General features: G+C 47.8%; 1 protein-coding gene across 2 annotated transcripts in view; it reads right to left on the bottom strand.

The window, feature by feature from the left end:
* The window catches only part of NID1 (nidogen 1), an 85,637-nt gene that overhangs the window by 9,261 nt on the left and 58,052 nt on the right, over positions 1-18,324 (bottom strand). Inside the window, exons 12-15 of one of the 2 annotated variants that reach the window (XM_040464919.1) lie at positions 17,152-17,274; positions 7,073-7,291; positions 4,744-4,916; positions 1,198-1,324 (exon numbers count right to left, since the gene is read on the bottom strand). In XM_040464919.1, coding sequence (XP_040320853.1) covers positions 1,198-1,324; positions 4,744-4,916; positions 7,073-7,291; positions 17,152-17,274 — 642 coding nt within the window. The remainder of the gene's footprint in view (positions 1-1,197; positions 1,325-4,743; positions 4,917-7,072; positions 7,292-17,151; positions 17,275-18,324) is intronic. The other variant, XM_040464920.1, reaches the window with a different exon arrangement.

Genomic DNA, 18,324 nt, shown 5'->3' with positions numbered 1-18,324 from the left:
TTTCTTTCTTTCTTTCTTTCTTTCTTTCTTTCTTTCTTTCTTTCTTTTTTATTTTAGGGATAGAGAACGCAAGCAGGGGAGAGGGGCAGAGGGAGAGAAAGAGAGAATTCCGAGCAGGCTTCACGATCAGCACAGAGCCTGATGCCGGGCTTAATCCCATGACCCCACCCTGGGAACATGACCTGAGCCAAAATCAAGAGTTGGATGTTCAACCGACTGAGTCACCCAAGCGCCCCCACGATGTCTTTCGATTGAAAATACCTGCAAGTCAGCTGCTGAGTTACTGACTTAGCAACATGTAACATTTGACCTTTTCAGTAAAGGTGAATTTGTACAGACCCTTGGATTTTGGCGGTAATGGTCTTTAATCTTGAGAAAACATATCCACATAAAATAGTCATGACTTGTTGAATGTAGGCATTGCAATAACGCATAGAGTTCTTGACCTTAATCAACCTCTGTAAGTTAAGGAGTTGAGGTTAAATGCTGAGGGGCAGGCTGTGCCAAAGCGTCGTGCGCCTCATTACCAGTAATGCAACTGAAATTTGAGGAATGTCTATGGAAGCCCAGCCTGATTTGCTGCACTCCTCTGACACAGGCAATCAGGACAGGTGCCAGTGGAGCTAAGGTAGAAAAGACATCTCCCCACCACCACCACGATGTCACAGGTTGAAGTGACAACTTTTGACTTGAAAACGGTCTTGGGAATAGACAACTATCAGGGACGATATTTGCCAATATGCTTGTAACCCTCCCAACTTTATGATCACCTGCCTGTTGCTTTTGGGGAAATCCCAGTGGAACATACCATGGGGCAGGCATTCTGAGAATCAAGTCTAGGCTCAACAGGCAGAGGAGAAATGCATATCCAAAGTGGATGGTGGAGTTTGGCCCTTACTGTTCATTAAAACTGGGTACATAAGCTTTTAGAGAAAGGCGTGGGCACTTACCTGTTTTAACTTTATTCATCTTAGGCCAGCCACAAGTCCCAGCTAAGGTGTTCACGATTTAACAATAAGTCCTTGGAGGACTTTCCAGAGAAGGCTGGAAAGGGTGGCATTGAGGCCAAGGACCCAGTCAGCCTCAAATCACCATATCCTGTATGCAATCATACACCCACTCCTCTGCTCTCTCCCAGGAACCCTTTGGGCTTCCAGAAGCCAAACCAAGAAAGAAGAATGGTATTTGCTTGCCCACCTTGCCGAATGATGGTGGTTGGCTCTCCGCCATGCAGACTGGCTCTCCCAATGGAAGGCTCACTGATGTCGGTCCAGTAAACCATCTTGTCCACACAGTCGAAGGCCAGGCCAATGATGACTTTATCCTGGAAGTGCAGACCAGCCATAAGAGTGGCCCACTCACTAGCATTTGAGTGACCAGTGATGGTGGGAATCTTCCGCGTGCTTCCTGGCATCCAGACACCTTTATTTTATGAAAGGTCTTCAAGTCTTTAGTCCATTTAAAAATGTTTATTACTGAGCTGTAGAAGTTCTTTATATAGTTCAGCTAAAAACTTCTGTCATATGTGTGTGTGTGTGTGTGTGTGTGTGTGTGTGTGTGTGTATTTCCACTCATTATGTAGTTTTTTTCAGTTTCTTTTTGTTGTTGTTGTTTTGGGTTTTTTTCTTTTCTTTTTTTTCTTAATGGTGTTTTTAACAAAGCACAAGTTTTAAGTATTTATTAAGTTCAATTCATGATTGCTTCTCTTATACTTTTTCTACATCATCTAAGCAACCTTTGCCTACCTAAAGATCATTTTTTAAAAAGACAAATATTGGAAAGGAAGAGGTAAAACCACTCTAAGACAACTTGATTGTTTCTGTAGAAAACCCCAGGGAATCTATAGAACTAGTATAACTATCAATTAAATCCAGCCAGGTTGCAGGTACAAGGGCAATATAAAATGCTATTTCTACATACTAGCACAAAATAAAAAATTTAAGAGAGTAATGTTTAAAATAACATTCAAAACAAAGTATTTAAGAACAAATATTTTTACATGTGCACGATTCTACACTAAACGCCATAACACATCACAAAGTGAAATTAAAGAAGACCCAAATAAATGAAGAGATAAATTAGTTGAATAGAATGTAACATTTAATATTGCTAAGATATCAATTTCCCCTAAATAGAGTTAAAGATTCAATGCCATCTGTATCAAAATCCCAGTAGGCTTTATTTTTCCCTTTGGTAGAATCTTACAAGCTTACTCTAAAATGTCTATGGAAATGCAAAGTGAGGCAAAGCAAATATATGAAGAACTCCTACAACTCAGTAACAACAAATGACTCAATTACAAAATAGGCAAAGGATATGAGTAGACATTTTTCCAAAGGAGATACACGGATGGTCCATAAGTGCGTGAGAAGATGCAGATATCGCTTGTTGGAGAAACACAAATCAAAACCACGACGAGGTAGCACTTCATACATATTAGGATGACTAGCATTAATAATTAAAAATCATAAGTATCAACAAGGATTTAGAGAAATTGGGATCTTTGTACCACGCTCACGGGAATGTAAAATGGTGCAGCTAAGGAAAACAGTATGGCAAGTTTCTCAAAATACAAAGAAAACATACACAGAATTACCATGTGATTAGGAAATTCCAGGTCTCGTTCATCCTTAAAAAAAGTGAAAGCAAGGACGTGAACATACGTTGGTGCATACATCCCCGCAGCAGCAATATTCCCAAATGTCCATCGAAGGATGAACAGGTAAACAAAATGTGGTAAATCTATACAACGAAATATTATCCAGCCTAAGAAGGAAGGAAAAGTCTGGCACGGGCTACAGCACGGATGAACCTTGAGGCCATGATGCTAAGTCAAGTAAGCCCCTTCCAAAAGGATAAATACCAGATGGTTCCAAATATATGAGGCACCCAGAGGAGTCAAATCCATAGAGACAGGAAGCAGACTAGAGGTTGCCAGGGGCTGGGGAAGGAGGGAGTTATAATCTAACGGGGACCGAGTTTCTGTTTGGGATGACGAAAACAGTTCTGGAGATGGATGGTGGTGACAGTCACACCATCATTGAGAAGTGGTTGGAAATAGTAAAAACAGGGGCGCCTGGGCAGCTCAGTCGGTTAAGCGTCCAACTTCGGCTCATGTCATGATCTCGCACTTTGTGAGTTTGAGCCCCGTGTCAGGCTCTGTGCTGACAGCTCGGAGCCTGGAGCCTGCTTCTCTCCCTCTGTCTCTGCCTCTCCTCTGCTCACACTCTATCTCTCTCTCTCAAAAGTAAATAAAGATTTTTTTTAAAAATTTAAAAATGGGAACAATACACAAGACACAAAATAAAAGAACAGTGAGTATCTCTCCTATTTTATCAGTGCCCTCCCCTCCACCGGCCCCACCTCCATTTTCTGCTTTTCACGGCCTCCCTTGACATTTAACCTCTTCCCTTCATCGTGGGCGACAATGACTTTCACAGGGAACCCAGCCCACTCCCGCTACGTGAGCGTGTGCTTGAGAGGACACAAAATGAGAATGATGCTCACCCTCAAAGGGATTTGTGTGTCAGTGAGGCAACAGGACAATACAAAGATCACTTATTCGTTCGGCAATTGTGTTCTGAGTGCCAAGCACTGTTTTGGCTCTAACACTGCTGTGAAACAAATACCTCCATGAAACAGGTGGATGGTTTCTGGTCTGGCATGCTTATGTTCCTAGTGGGAATAGATACATCGGATATGGAACATATACACTGACACATAATGTATCGAGCAGTACTGAGTGCTATGGTGAACACAAAGCAGGATAAGGGGGCAGAGAGCAGTGTGGCCAGGGTGGCCAGGTCAGGCCTCTCAGAGAGGTGATGTGCCAACAGAAATCTGAGTGAGGCGAGGCAGTGCACTGCAGAAAGGTCTGGGAGGGACAGGACTCCAGGCAGGTGCAAAGGTCCTGAGGTGGGAATGTGTGTGGTGTGTTGAGGACCAGCCAGAGGGTCAGAGAGCTGAAGCTGGAGAGTGGGGGGGATAGTGGCAGGAAATGGGATGGAGGAGGTGGCCAGAGGACAAAGGAAGAACTGGATTCATTCTGTGTGAAAGAAGAGCCCTTCAGAGGGTTTTGTGCAGGAGAAGAACACGAGTCCAATTGAGGCTAATTAGAAGGGGATTTGAAAAGCGTCTTCACTCCTTACGGAACCTGAGGGCCGCCCCCGCTTCCCGCCCCACTGCTCTGGCAACACTGACCCAATCCCGCCGGAAGCCCCCAGGTCTCAGGTCTGGTTTCTTGGGGTCAGGATCACAGATGAAACAGAACAGCTTTTCAGAAGCGTCCAACCCCTAACGGACAAAAATTCCCCAACTCGCAGAATGCATCTTTGATGCTTTGAAAAGCTCTAAGCCGAAGCTGTTACCGCCTCGGGGCAGATTTGAGGATCCTGAGGTGATGGTCTGCCAAACACGAGCCACTGTACTGAGCAGGAAGGGCAGGGTCAGACCTGGGAGACGCACACAGACCAGATCTGCCAACTCGTGTGATGCCCCACCCAAGGGGTCAGACACCACAATGGCCTCTCCATGGCCTTCCCGATTCTGCTCCTGCCCTCCCAGCTACACAGGCGGCTCGGGAACACAGTGGCCCCGTCTAGAGACGGACACCTGCGGTCACGTGGAATCAAGAGGCTCCTGCGTCCAGGGGTCAAGCCCCGGTACTGGTCTAACTACACCCTGCTTGTTTTTCTGGGTCGCTGAAGCAGAAGCTGTCGCCAAGTGCACTAAGCCAGCACTCACCGGGGCATGAAGCAGCGTCTTGGCTTCTGACTTCTGCATGGTGCTTCCTTCCAGGGGGAGGCGCTCTATCTTCCCGGTCTGAGCAAAGAGTAAGTGGGTCCCAGGTGGCAGAGGGATCACAGCAGTGGGGACAGAGGGTCCGTGGTGAATCGGGGGGGCCACTGTACTCAGACCTAGGCGGCAGGAGAGATCAATGAGCAAGGCCTATGTGCAGGAGGAGTGCACACAAACACACACACAGGGGGTCATGCCAGCTTCATGGCACCAGGCGCACAGCTACTCAATGCCCATTTGTATCTAAAAGCACAAGTTGCAGAAAGACCTCAGTCAAAGGGCATTTGTGAGGAAGAGGAGGTGGGGCGTGAGTCTGCCATTAAAGGTCACTTGAAAAAAAATGGCCTGGACTTCCCCGAAATAGAAATAGAAATAATGCGACCATTCACGTCCTGCTTTGGGCACGGGCCGCGGCAGTGAACCAAAACAGCCCCTGGAAAGCCCTGCCCGCAGGGAGCTCACTTCCCAGTGGCAGGCACTAAGCTTCCCAATGCTGGGGGGACTAGCAGGGAAGCAGCCCCACGCACCCTGTCCCCGTGGTGGGCGAGGGTCACACCCACTGCCGTGCGGGAACACGCCCCTTCTGGGCTTTCAGGGACAGAACGAGGATCAGAGACTAATTCGCCCCCAGGTTCCGCCTCGCCTCCTAAATGCTGACCCCGATGCCCAGCACGACGCCCCGACTCCCCTGACAGAGTGTCCCGAGAAGGGTGAGGGGCACAGAGTGGGGGTCAGGAAGCCTGGGTCCCACACCCAGCCCTCCGTTCCCTTGCTGTGTGGATGAGTCATGGCTCTTCCTGGTCTTTGTCTCCTGCTCTCTGAAGAGAGAGGGCTGGACCCGGTCGTCACTGGGGCCATTTCCACGTCTTGCTCCTTGTGCCCAGTCAGTGACATAAACCCATCTGGTTGACGTCTTTACTCTCTCTGGAGTTCATCCCTCCTCTCCAAACTCACTGCCAGCCCCTGAGGTCTGTTCCCTCGAAGCTTCTCACCTGGATTAGTTTTCAGCACTTGGACTGCCCCTCCCCTCCCCCAGGGGCCTCTTACTCTTCTCTCGGCTTCCACGGTCCAACCAGCAATCTGTCTAAAACCTACATCTGGTGGCATCAGTGCCTGCTCAAGACCTTCCCTGGACTCCTAGCTGCCCTCGTGATCAACCCCAGGCCCCTCTGCTGGGCATCTCAGATCCTCACCTCGACTCCCCTCCCACAGGACAGACACCCCTGCAACGTCTGTGAGCTCGCAGCCTGCTCCTGCTGCCTGGAATTGGCCTCTCAACCCCAGCCCCTCCCCCCCAATAACTTGGTTCACACCATCTGCTCTGGAAAGCCTTCCCCAACTAGCCCCCCATGCCCACAGAAGCCAGGGACACCTTCCTCTGGGTCTCCCGGCCCTCTCCTCTCTCACAGAGCTCCTCTCCCTGCCCTGCACCTGTTCACCTGTCCTCTGACCTTCTGGGTGCCATACTGTGACTCCCCCTTCTGGACCCCCAGCACTGATCCCAGCATCTGAAGCTCAGTGAACGTTGGCCAGATGGATTAATGACCACTTCCTGCTCACTTAGCAGCCTCTTAGCAGCTTCCGGAAAATATCTGGTAGGGGGTCAATCCCTGATTATTAGCTGTATGGAGAATGGAGATTCAAGGACTGACTGCATCTGATTTTGGTAACTTGTGACAGCTACCATTTCCTACGTTTGAGACAGAGGCAGGATTTTAGAGCCGGGATCCATCCAAGAGACTGTTCTGCTCCTCTGCTGGGTGGAGGCTGAGGAAGCCGAGACTGAGGCCATTTGGGTCCCGAGCCGCACAGCCCCGCTGGGCCGCACACAGGCCCCTACTCCCCGCCCAGCGCCTCCCAGGGAAGGGCTTCGGTCGGCCTCTCCCAGGCCTTCAATGTCCCAACACCACAGACACTGGAAGGCCAGGCCACCACTGCAGGGACTGTGCCCCGGGGGACCCACAGCACACGCACCCTCTGCTACCAACCGAGAATCACTGCGGCCAGTCCCGCTGGCATCTGTACAGAACAGGTCTGCACAGGAAAGGAGGAGAAGGGGTATGAGGAGGGAGGGAGGAAGGACGGAGAGACGGAGGGAGTGGGGTTCATGCGAGGGAGACGGAGAAGAGGGGTGCAGAGGGCAGACACAGAGTGCCACCTGCGTCCTGGGCAAGGCCCCCAGTGACGCTCACGGGCACTGGGCCCCCGGTGACGCTCACGGTCCCCCAGGCCCTTCTCAGACACAAGCCCAGCACGGCGCTGCCCTCGGACTTACAGGGGGGCCTCATCCCGGGCCTGGTCCTGGTGCCCTCCAGCTCACGGCCGTCGCGATCCACGCACCAGCAGTAGCCGGTGCTGCCGTGGCACTGGGTGGGCACGTAGTGCCCATGCTCGTCACACTCGGGGACGAACAGACCTGGCCGTGGTGGGTCCGCTGCCCCCGCCGCCCCGAGGATGTGTTCTCGCTCCAGCTGGCACCGCGTTTTCTCCATTTCTACGACAGAGACAAACGGAGGGAGACGGTCAGCTGTGTGATCGGTCGGTGCTCACCAGCCGTGGCTGCGGGACACCCACGCTGGACTCGGGCCCCCGGAGGCTGCCCGCTCATCACTGGGTTTTGTTTTGTTCGTTTTCTAAAACGTAAACTATCATCCTGGTTGAGGGATTTGACAGTCAAGATTACGTTTGCGTTTTCTTTTGTCTGCTAAGCACTTTTTGGTTTCAGTTTGTAACAACTGAGGCAGAACGAACACGCCATAAAATTATTTCAAAGTGAGCGATTCCGTGGCATTTCGTGTAGTCACGGTGAGAGGCAACCGCCACCTCTACCGAATTCTGATCCACTGTCCTCAGCTCCATAGGAAACCGTACACCTAGAAGCAGAGCACTGCTCTCTGTTTCCCCCTCCTCCCCGCCCCCGGCAGCCAGCAACCTGCCTTCTGTCTCCATGGATGGCCTCTCCTGGACACGTCCTATAACTGGGATCATATCACACGTGGCCTGTTGTGTCTGGCTGCTCTCCCTCGCCACAATGTCTTCGGGGCTCATTCACCCTGTAGCATCTGTCAGTATGCCATCCTTTTCGATGGCTGAATACTATTCCACAGGGTGGTTACGCCACATTGGCTTGTCCATTCATCACTGGATGGACATTGCTGAAATTTGCTTTGGGAAACTTTGCTTCTCTGAAACTTGTCCTTTTTATCATGTCAAGCTGCTTGATTATCCACGTTGAGTCGAGGTCAAAGATGTGGGGAGACCAAACACCACAGGGCACATTTTCCAACAACTGTGTTTCATTTTAATGATGAGCTCGTGTTTGGCATGAAACATGGCCTTTTAGCCCTGCAACTCAGATCCCCACGTAGGGAAATACTTCTAGATCTTTGGGAATCGCCGATAAGAAGCTATGGCCTGGAATCAACAACTTCCCAATACACAGAGTTCTAGCTCGTTCCGAAGCAGCTGGAGTCCGGCCACCACAAGGGCCAGGCCAGCACCGCCCTCAGCCCTACAGTCTCCACCACACGAGCGATGCCCAGCCACCAGCAACGCTGACTGCTGACAGCCACCCTACGGCCAAACCCAACTATGTCGGCTGCCTCTGTTTTCCAGGCCTTTCCATGTGCTGTGCGTGGTGGGACACTTCCTCCTTGACCCTGCTTTCCCTTCCTCCCAGTTACTTCCCCCAGGAAGCCTCACCAGGCCCTCCAGGGCTGGGTCCTGTGTGCCTCCATAGCTCCCGGGGGGGCCTGGGCTCACCTGCCCTGGAGCTGTGTCACACTAACAATGACACTGACTCTGTTCCTCGTTTGTCTCCCCAAGCGGATTCTACTGCATCATCCCTCATCTCCACTCAGGAAGCACCTGACAAGGGAAGAGCTCAAGGGGCTCATGGTCCAGAGGTGAGGGGACAAGAAAACACACTGTTACACTCTGTCCTGACAGAAGAGCCCAGGACAGGCCAGATCCACAGAAGACATCTCCTCCATGGGTCTCAAGGGCAAAGGGGTACCAAGGTGCTGTTTTGGTTTGTTTTTGTTTTTAAAGAGAGAGAGAGAGAGAGAATGAGAGCAAAAGGCAGAGTGAGAGGGAGAAAGAATCTTAAGCAGGCTCCACACTCAGCACAGAGCTGGATGCGGGGCTCAATCCCACAGCCCTGGGATCATGACCTGAGCTGAAATCAAGAGTCCAGGCGCCCCCAAAGTGCTGTTTTTTTAAAATGTATATTTATTTTTAATTTTTTTACATTTATTTATTTTTGAGAGACAGAGACAGAGCATGAGCGGGTGAGGGGCAGACAGAGAGGAAGACACAGAATCCGAAGCAGGCTCCACACTCTGAGTAAGCTGTCTGCACAGAGCCCGACGCAGGGCTCGAACCCACAAACCGTGAGATCGTGACTTGAGCCGAAGTCAAACACTCAACTGACTGAGCCACCCGGGTGCCTCCAAAGTGCTGGGTTTTTTTTTTAATGTTTATTTATTTTTGAGAGAGAGCGAGAGCATGAGCGAGGAGGGTCAGAGAGAGAGGAAGAGAGAATCCCAAGCAGGCTCTGCACTGGGGCTCAATCTCAGGAACCGAGAGCTCATGACCTGGGCCAAAATCAAGAGTCAGAAGCTTAACTGACTGAGCCACCCAGGTGCCCCTCAAATGTTCATTTGTGACCATGTCTATACATGGCCTTCGCGGTGACATTCAGCACGCATCCTGCCAATAAACGTTTAAAGTACCTTTGTCTATGTTGCCAGGTCTCATGTTAGCCTGCCTCATGTGGTTCTTCCCTTGATCGGAAGCAGTGAAGGTGCCTGGAAAGTGTGTGTTAAACCTGGCAAGGGAAAAGTGGGTACTGCTTTCCCTTTTAGCCCTAGGGGCTAATATTAAGAAAACAAAAATGATGTAGGAAGAGCCAAACAAAGATGCAACTAAGCCATGCGGTTGGGAATAAAATGTTGGGTCCTGTTCACTCTTGGACATAGAACTTATTCACTTCCTCAATACCTCCCGTGCGCACAGGGTTTTAGAGTTCCCGTACAAGGAGTCTCCGTTTACACGTGTTTCATTTAACTCTCTACTAGGATCCTATGCAACACGCAACTAACTGTATTTTTTTCCACCAAATGAGACCCAAGGCTCAGACTGGTGAAGGGCTCCCTGATCACAGCACGAGTAAGCAGCTCAGCTCAAGCTACACCGTGGGTCTTTGGATTCCTAGCCTAGCCCCCTGCCCCTCTGTACCCACAAGGCCAGTGCACGTACACAATGGGTGGGTTGCATCAACAGTGACATACACAAGTGAGCTTAATACGCTCATGAAATCATCTGTGGCCCACAGACTCCTCTTCCTTCCATCACCATCTGTGTTTGATGTTGCCCTTCCAACTTGAAACCACACCTGGTGCTCTGCGTGCAATCAACCAAAGCAAACATCTGAGGAAGCAGAGGCAGCTCCATTCTACGAGGCTGACGGTTCTGCACGGACGTGGTGTTTGACCAACGTACAACATCTCAAGCGATCGGCAACTTTTACAGTGGAACTTTTAAGTGCTGTATCCTGAACTCATACAAAGGAGGGGAAAACCCCAGTTGTGACTCAGGAGATGGAATTTCAAGTATGTTTATGGAAAGCTGTGATGTCACTGGATTTCTTGGGATGGCTTCTCAGCCTGGCCACCAGGCAGTGGGAGCTGCTCCAGGGGCCCCAGCCCCCCATGGAGAATTTTCCACTGTGGGCAGGGTGAGGACGGGGTAATAATGATACATTTCCTGGCCCTGTTTCTGGCTGATAAAATGACCACTCAGGCAAGATTCCTTTCACTCATCTAGTCTGATCTGCGCGGGGGAGGAAGCAGTCAAGACCTGCTATTTATCCAGGGAAAAGCAGGAAGTCTGGGGTGACTTTCTCAAGGTTGGGGACAAAGAAAATGAGAGAAAAATGAAAGAGAAGGAGAAATAAGAAAAAAAATACCTTTTTAACTTTCTTGACTTACATTTCATTCTCTCGCCTGATTACATTTCTTTCTCTGTGCTAATTCACATAGATAACTATTGCAGCCTCTGATATACTCCATGGGGCTGAGGAACTCATTTGGGGAGGCGCCGTTTTTTTAGCCTCTTCCAGCCCCATCTGCCCCCAAGAGGGGCTGGCTGCTCCTGGGGGCTCTTCCACACACGGAGACTTATTTATAATAAAAATAATCTAACCCAACACCAGAGACTATAAGAATGTCTTTCTTTTGGGGCGCCTGGGTAGCTCAGTTGGTTGAGCATCTGACTCTTGATTTCGGCTCAGGTCATGATCTCATGGTTTGTACGTTCGAGCCCCGCATTGACCTCTGTGCAGATGGTGCAGATCCTGCTTGGGATTCTCTCTCTCTCTCTCTCTCTCTCTCTCTCTCTGCCCCTCCCCCACTTGCATGCTCTCTCTCTCTCTCTCTCTAACTAAATAAATAAACCTAAAAAAAAGAATTTCTTTTAAAAAGGGTTTTACTCGGGGCGCCTGGGTGGCTCAGTCGGTTAAGCGTCCGACTTCAGCTCAGGTCACGATCTCGCGGTCTGTGAGTTCGAGCCCTGCGTTGGGCTCTGTGCTGACAGCTCAGAGCCTGGAACCTGCTTCGGATTCTGTCTCCCTCTCTCTCTGCCCCTCCCCCGTTCATGCTCTGTCCCTCTCTGTCTCAAAAATAAATAAACGTTAAAAATAAATAAATAAAAAGGGTTTTACTCAATTTTGAGAAAAATTGCTATAGAAAATTCTTTTATATAAAAAGTTCAAGGAACTTTTTTGTAAACCAAGAAATTACTCAGTCCTCATGTTCTTTGTTTATAAAACAAAGGAGATGAATTATAGAATTCTAGAGCTGCTTCTAGCTCTGACTGGGAAATGCAAGTTTTCTATCATAGGGTTTGATTGAAGTGAAGTGCACACTGAAACACAAACAACAAGACATATAAAAAATAAAAAGTGTACATTAAGTTGTTCGTCAGCTTTCTTTCTCTTAAACTGTATTATCTCCTCGATGTTTTCATCTTCTCTTGCAGCCCTGCTTTCTGAACTCTCAAATTGCCTTTGTGTCTACAGTTGTGTGATGTGTCTCTAGGTGCGAGATGCTGGTAAGTGTGATGGGCGCCACACGTGAAGAGATGTGATCAAACATCCATAGGCTTGGCATTTGCCCTTAAGGATCAAGCTTTGCAACTCTAGCCCAGGACTTTGTATTATATATCTCTTGATCCGCTAAGAATCCGGTCTCCTACTTTCCAAAAATCTAGCCAATTACATTCCTCCAGACAGTCCTCAGGCAAGGTCATTGGCTCTGGTAGCCCGCCTCCAAGATGGCCCCCATCTCCCACCTCCTGGTAGTTTCACATTTAGGCAATTCCCTTTCAACACTGTTAGGGGGCTGGCCTGTGACTAACAGTATCACCAGAAGGGACAGTGTGTCCCTTCCAAGATGAGGTTACAGAAGACCATGGCTTCCAGCTTGGGTGTTCTCTCTCTCATTACTTGGTCTGGAGGGAGCCAGCTGCTACTAGGTGTTGAAGTCACTGAGGCGCCCTATGAAGAGACCCAGGCTGTGAGGATGTGAAGTCCTCAGTACAACAATGCATGAGGAACAGAGGCCTGTCAGCAACCACAGGGATCCTTCAGCCTCAGATGACCTTCAAAGACCACAACCTCATCTAATCCCCAGACAACGACCTCATGAGAGACCCTGAACCAAAACCACCCAGCTAAGCGGCTCCTGAATTCCTGACCCACAGAAACTGTGAGATAATAAAGACGTAATGTTTTAAGCTGTCGACCTTGAAGATCATTTGTTACATCACAATAGATAACTACAAAGGACTCTTCAACAATACGGGTCTGAACTGTGAATTTTTTTTTACCGAACAGAACTGTAAATGTATTTTCTCTTCCTTATGACTTTCTTCATGAAATTTTCTTTCTTCTCTCTTACTGCATTGTTAGAATACAGTATTTAATACCTACCACATACAGACTATGTGTTAATTGACTGTTTATGTTATCGGTCAACAGTAGGCTCTTAGTAGTTAAGTTTTGGGGCAGTCAAAAGTTATATGTGGATTTTCAACTGCGTGGGAGAGTCAGTGCCCCTAACCCCCGTGTTGTTCAAGAGTCAACGGGACCATGGTGGCTTTCAAACTTTCTGGCCATGACCCACAGGAATACATTCTGCTCAGCAACTCGATATACACATGTATACTCACACACACATACTCATCCGTGCAGATATAAGCATCATTTCATGAAACAGTACTTTTTCCTACTATATATACTCTGTATACTCTGATATCTTCTTGATTCTTGTTTTCGATTCCATTTCATTTAAAAGCAAATGGCGCTAGCGATCCATGGAACATACACAGGTTGTGAGCAAGAGTGCAGAAGCTTGGGGGAAACAAATCAGAATTTCTGGTCTTGCCTGTCACCAGTTGACAATGCAGAAGCTGTTGCCTCAACTGACTCACCCTCGAAGCCAGTTTAATTTTTTCAGCTAGTCCCTTCTGTATACAGTAGGTACCAAATTAAGTGTGGACTGTCCGACGCCCTGCACTTCATTGTGTTTGGCAATAGGCGTCCAGATGACATTAGTTTTCTCCCTGCTAATATTTCAGAAAGTATTTTAGTCAGCCATAATTTAGAAATATACGATGAAAACCTCAGTGTTCATATTCCAGCTGAAAAATACAAAGTCTGCTCTTGTGTAACCTCCACAATCCCAACTGCCTCTCTCCTACATGCAGGTAACCCCGTGCTCTCAGTTTTCGTTTTTCATTCCTCTGTATGCATTTTGTAGATTTCCTACATATGTATACACACATAGGTTTATTTTCATACGGCGTTATATATATTTTTTTAATTTTTTTTTTCAACGTTTATTTATTTTTGGGACAGAGAGAGACAGAGCATGAACGGGGGAGGGGCAGAGAGAGAGGGAGACACAGAATCGGAAACAGGCTCCAGGCTCTGAGCCATCAGCCCAGAGCCTGACGCGGGGCTCGAACTCGCAGACCGCGAGATCGTGACCTGGCTGAAGTCGGACGCTTAACCGACTGCGCCACCCAGGCGCCCCTAGCGTGATATATTTTTTAAGTTGATTTATTTATTTTTGAGAGAGACAGAGACAGTGTGAGCAGGGGAGGGGCAGAGAAAAAGGGAGAGACAGAATCTGAAGCAGGCTCCGCACTGTCAGCACAGAGCCCCACGCGGGGCTCGAGCTCACGAATAGTGGGATCATGACCTGAGACAAAACCAAGAGTTGGATGTTCAACTGACTGAGCCACCCAGGCGCCCCAAACTTTTTAACATTCTTACATTGTTTATGTTTTTAACATTTTACTCATTTAAAATTTTTTTTTTTTAACGTTTATTTATTTTTTTGGGACAGAGAGAGACAGAGCATGAACGGGGTAGGGGCAGAGAGAGAGGGAGACACAGAATCAGAAACAGGCTCCAGGCTCTGAGCCATCAGCCCAGAGCCCGACGCGGGGCTCGAACTCACGGACCGCGAGATCGTGACCTGGCTGAAGTCGGACGCTTAACTGACTGCGCCACCCAGGCGCCCCACATTTTACTCATTTTAATTGCTGCATATTATTTCATTGTATGAATTGTTCCAAAACTCCATTGGTCCATTCCTCCTACCAACAGTCATTTAGATTTCTTTTCTGTTACAAGCAATACTCGGTGAACATTGGTATGTATTTCTAGCGCACATTCTCTCTTGACTATTTAACTAGATGTTGAATTTCTTAGGAGAACAGGATTGAATACATAAACAATCCTAGCAGACTGTGCTCACTGGTTTTATCTTTGTCCCAGCTTCATATCCCAGCCTGCAGGGATGAATTTGTTTCTGTTTACTTAACAGAGCCTTAAAGAGGGAGCAAGGAGTGAGGTTAAAAACAAAAAACAAAACCAAGAGATGAAGACATCTGCTTCTTTTTGAACTGGTGATATGAAGCAAGCTTAAGGAAATAACAGGATGTCAGTGATTTTTAGTAGTTGCTGGAGAGTCTTGACTAAGATCATCACGAACTCTTCTCTATGTAATCTGCCTGTCAGAATCTATGGGCAGCACTAAGAGTTTTTACCCACAATTTCAGGAACAAAAAGTTGGCCCTGCCTCGGTTCATTCTGGCTGGGGTTGGCAAACATTTTCTCTCAAGGGCCAGGTAGTAAATATTTCAGGCTTTGCATGCCTTATAATCTCTGTCACAACTACTGAACTCAGCCTTTGTAAGATTAAAGAAGCCACAGACTATACATAAACTAACAAGCATGGCTGTGTTCCAATAAAACTTTATTTATAAAAACAAGAGGTGGGCCAGATTTGGCGTGTAAGTAGCAGTATGGCGATACTTGTTCTAATCAGAAGGGAACAATGTAGATCAGAAATACGTACTATATACCCAAATTTTAACTTAATCTATGATTTTTCCACTTTTAGTTGGACAACTATCCTAAAAACTGGAAAACACCTAGTCCTGTTGAGAGCGGGGATAAATAAATACTTTTATATACTGCTGATAGGAGTGGAAATTGGTACATTCACTTGGTTCTTCAACAGTTATAAATCTGTGAGCACCATCATGGGCCACATGCTCCACGGGATACCGCTGGACATAAAAATAAAAGGCATACGCATCCTACACTCACAGGCTAGTGAAGGAGACAGACATCGAAATCGCTATTAATTGCTTAAAAAGGTGGTGAAATGGGGGCTCCGGGTGGCTCAGCAGATTGAGCTTCTGGCTCTTGACTTCAGCTCAGGTCGTGGTCTTGTGGTTCGAGCAGCGCAGAGCTTAATTGGGACTCTCTCTCTCCCTCTCTCTCTGCCCCTCCCCCACTCCCGCTCTCAAAAATATATATATTTTTTAAAGGTGGTGAAATGGGTATTTTGTTGAAACATTATATATTTGTGTATTTATATATATAACATATTGACAGTGGCATGACTATATCTGGCTACAAACAGTAGCAGTCATTAAAAATAAGTAACTACGTGACTCCAGTCTACTGTGTCAAATACATTCTTAATCTCATGACGGAATACCATGTGGTTTAGAGGACTGAATCCAGGCTTAAGCCCATCAGACAGACCTGGGTTTGAGTCTCAGTTCTAGCACTTACTACTGGTGGGACCTTGATTACGCCTTTATCTTGGTAAGCATCGGCATTCTCTGCCAATGGGGATCGTAATAGTGTTTGCTCCAAAAGGACAATGGTGAACATTACATGAAAGAGTACAGGGGAAGCTTCTAGCACAGAGCAGGTTCTAACAAACAGCAGCCAATTACACGTATTCACGCGACAGCATCTGTTGCGTGCCTCCCACGTTCCCAGAATTGAGTCCAGATCCAGACCCAGGACTATCATTATTCTTATGGTCTAATGAGATGCCACCCAAGCCTTGGGTTAGCAGGTAACTTCAGCAGGTGCACAGTCCAGGTATAGGTGGTAATACGGACAATTCTGTACAGTCCGTGGCCTCCACCCTTCCCCAGTGGTGGCCCTTCACGCGTGCTCCCCACCTCCACCCTAGCTCTATTCCCCATGACTCCTAGGAAGCTGGGATGGGTCACTTTTACGTGTGAACTTGACTGGGCCACAGGGTGGGGATATGCCAGATACGTGGGTGCCAGATATTTGCTCAAACATTCTAGGTGCTTCTGTGAGGATGTTTTGGATGAGATTTTACCTTCACAGACTGAGTAAAGCAGATGGCCTCAGCCAAACAGTGGAAGGCTAGGATAGAACAAAAAGGCTGGCCCTTCCCTGAGTAAGAGAGAATCCTTCCTTCCTAATGACTATGAACTGGGACACTGGCTTTTCTCTGCCTTCAGTGTCAAATGGAAACATTAGCTGTCCTGGGTCTCCAGTTTGCTAACTGTAAATCTTGGGACTTGCAAGTCTTTATAATCATAAGAACCTCCCTTATAATACATTCCTTTATAAACAAACAGACAGGCAGACAGACACACACACACACACACACACACACACACACACACACACTCTATTAGTTCTGTTTCTCTGGGGAACCCTAATCTAGAGCAGTTCTTACCTGAACTGCTTGCTCAAGTTACAAGGATGACAGACTTCAGGTTGCCAGTACAGTTACGGTCTATGTGGCATCCTCTGGAGTTGTGCAGTGCACAATCTGCATGCCCGTCCACTACAGCTGTGCTCTGATATCCCACCTTAACAACTCTGAGGACCCTCCATAGAGACTGCAACTTCCCCACCTCACCTCCTCTCCCAGGTTCAGGGACTCAGGATTCACAAATGTGGCAATGGCTTACCAACTCCAAACATCTCTGACACCTTACCTCCAGGCACACAATGGAAGCCGTCTCCGCGATAGCCGGGTTTGCACTGACATGTGAAGGAACCGGGAGTGTTGTAGCAGAAGGCATCGGGGTGACATTGGCTTGGCTGGCATTCATCCACATCTGCAAAAGAGCCACCAAGCCCAGGGACAATGACACTTGTTCTGGAATTCATAGTTTATACAATAATTTAAACCACTTCGTCAGCTCTAAAGGACTCTGTTTCTGATCTGGGAACAGTGATTTAAAGTTCACTAAACATTACTCATCAAAACACAATCTCCTGGGGGCGCCTGGGTGGCTCAGTCTGTTGAGTATCTGACTTTGGCTCAGGTCATGATCTCGAGGTCTGTGAGTTCGAGCCGCACATCAGGCTCTGTGCCAACAGCTTGGATCCTGGAGCCTGCTTCAGATTCTGTGTCTCCCTCTCTCTGCCCTCCCCTGCTCATGCTCTGTCCGTCTCTCTCTCAAAAATAAACAAACATTTTTTAAAAAACCACTAACTCCCCAATTTCTATCTTGTGTATTTGTAAAATGTGTTTCACTTTGATGATTAACATTTTCATGGAAAATTAAGCATGCAAACGGAAAAAAAAGAGAAGATTCTTTTGCATATTATATAAAATGATCCTTCTCACCACAAACGAGAGCTTCAAAAATGTCTGAGAGTTTGGAGACATTATTAACCACTGACAGAAAAACCTTGGAGACAAGAAAAAATTCACATTTACTTTTCTTTCAGTAACAAAAAGTAAATATCCCAGGTATGCCTGGGTGACTCAGTCGGTTAAGTGTCCAACTCTTGATTTCAGCTCAGGTAATGATCTCACGATTCTTGAGTTCAAGCCCTGTGTCGAGCTCTGTGCTGAGGGTGGAACCTACTTGGGATTCTCTCTTCCTCTGTCTCTGTCTCCTTCTCTCTCTCTTAAATAAATAAACTTAAAAAAAAAAAAAGTACCAGGGGCGCCCTGGGTGGCGCAGTCGGTTAAGCGTCCGACTTCAACCAGGTCATGATCTCGCGGTCCGTGAGTTCGAGCCCCGCGTCAGGCTCTGGGCGGATGGCTCGGAGCCTGGAGCCTGTTTCCAATTCTGTGTCTCCCTCTCTCTCTGCCCCTCCCCCGTTCATGCTCTGTCTCTCTCTGTCCCAAAAATAAATAAACGTTGAAAAAAAAA

The sequence above is a fragment of the Herpailurus yagouaroundi genome, unplaced genomic scaffold (assembly GCF_014898765.1).
Source record: "Herpailurus yagouaroundi ecotype Mexico unplaced genomic scaffold, PumYag 530, whole genome shotgun sequence".
Classification (NCBI taxonomy): domain Eukaryota; kingdom Metazoa; phylum Chordata; class Mammalia; order Carnivora; family Felidae; genus Herpailurus; species Herpailurus yagouaroundi.
Note: the sequence above shows the minus strand (reverse complement) of the source record. Positions and strands in the feature narration are given on the sequence as shown.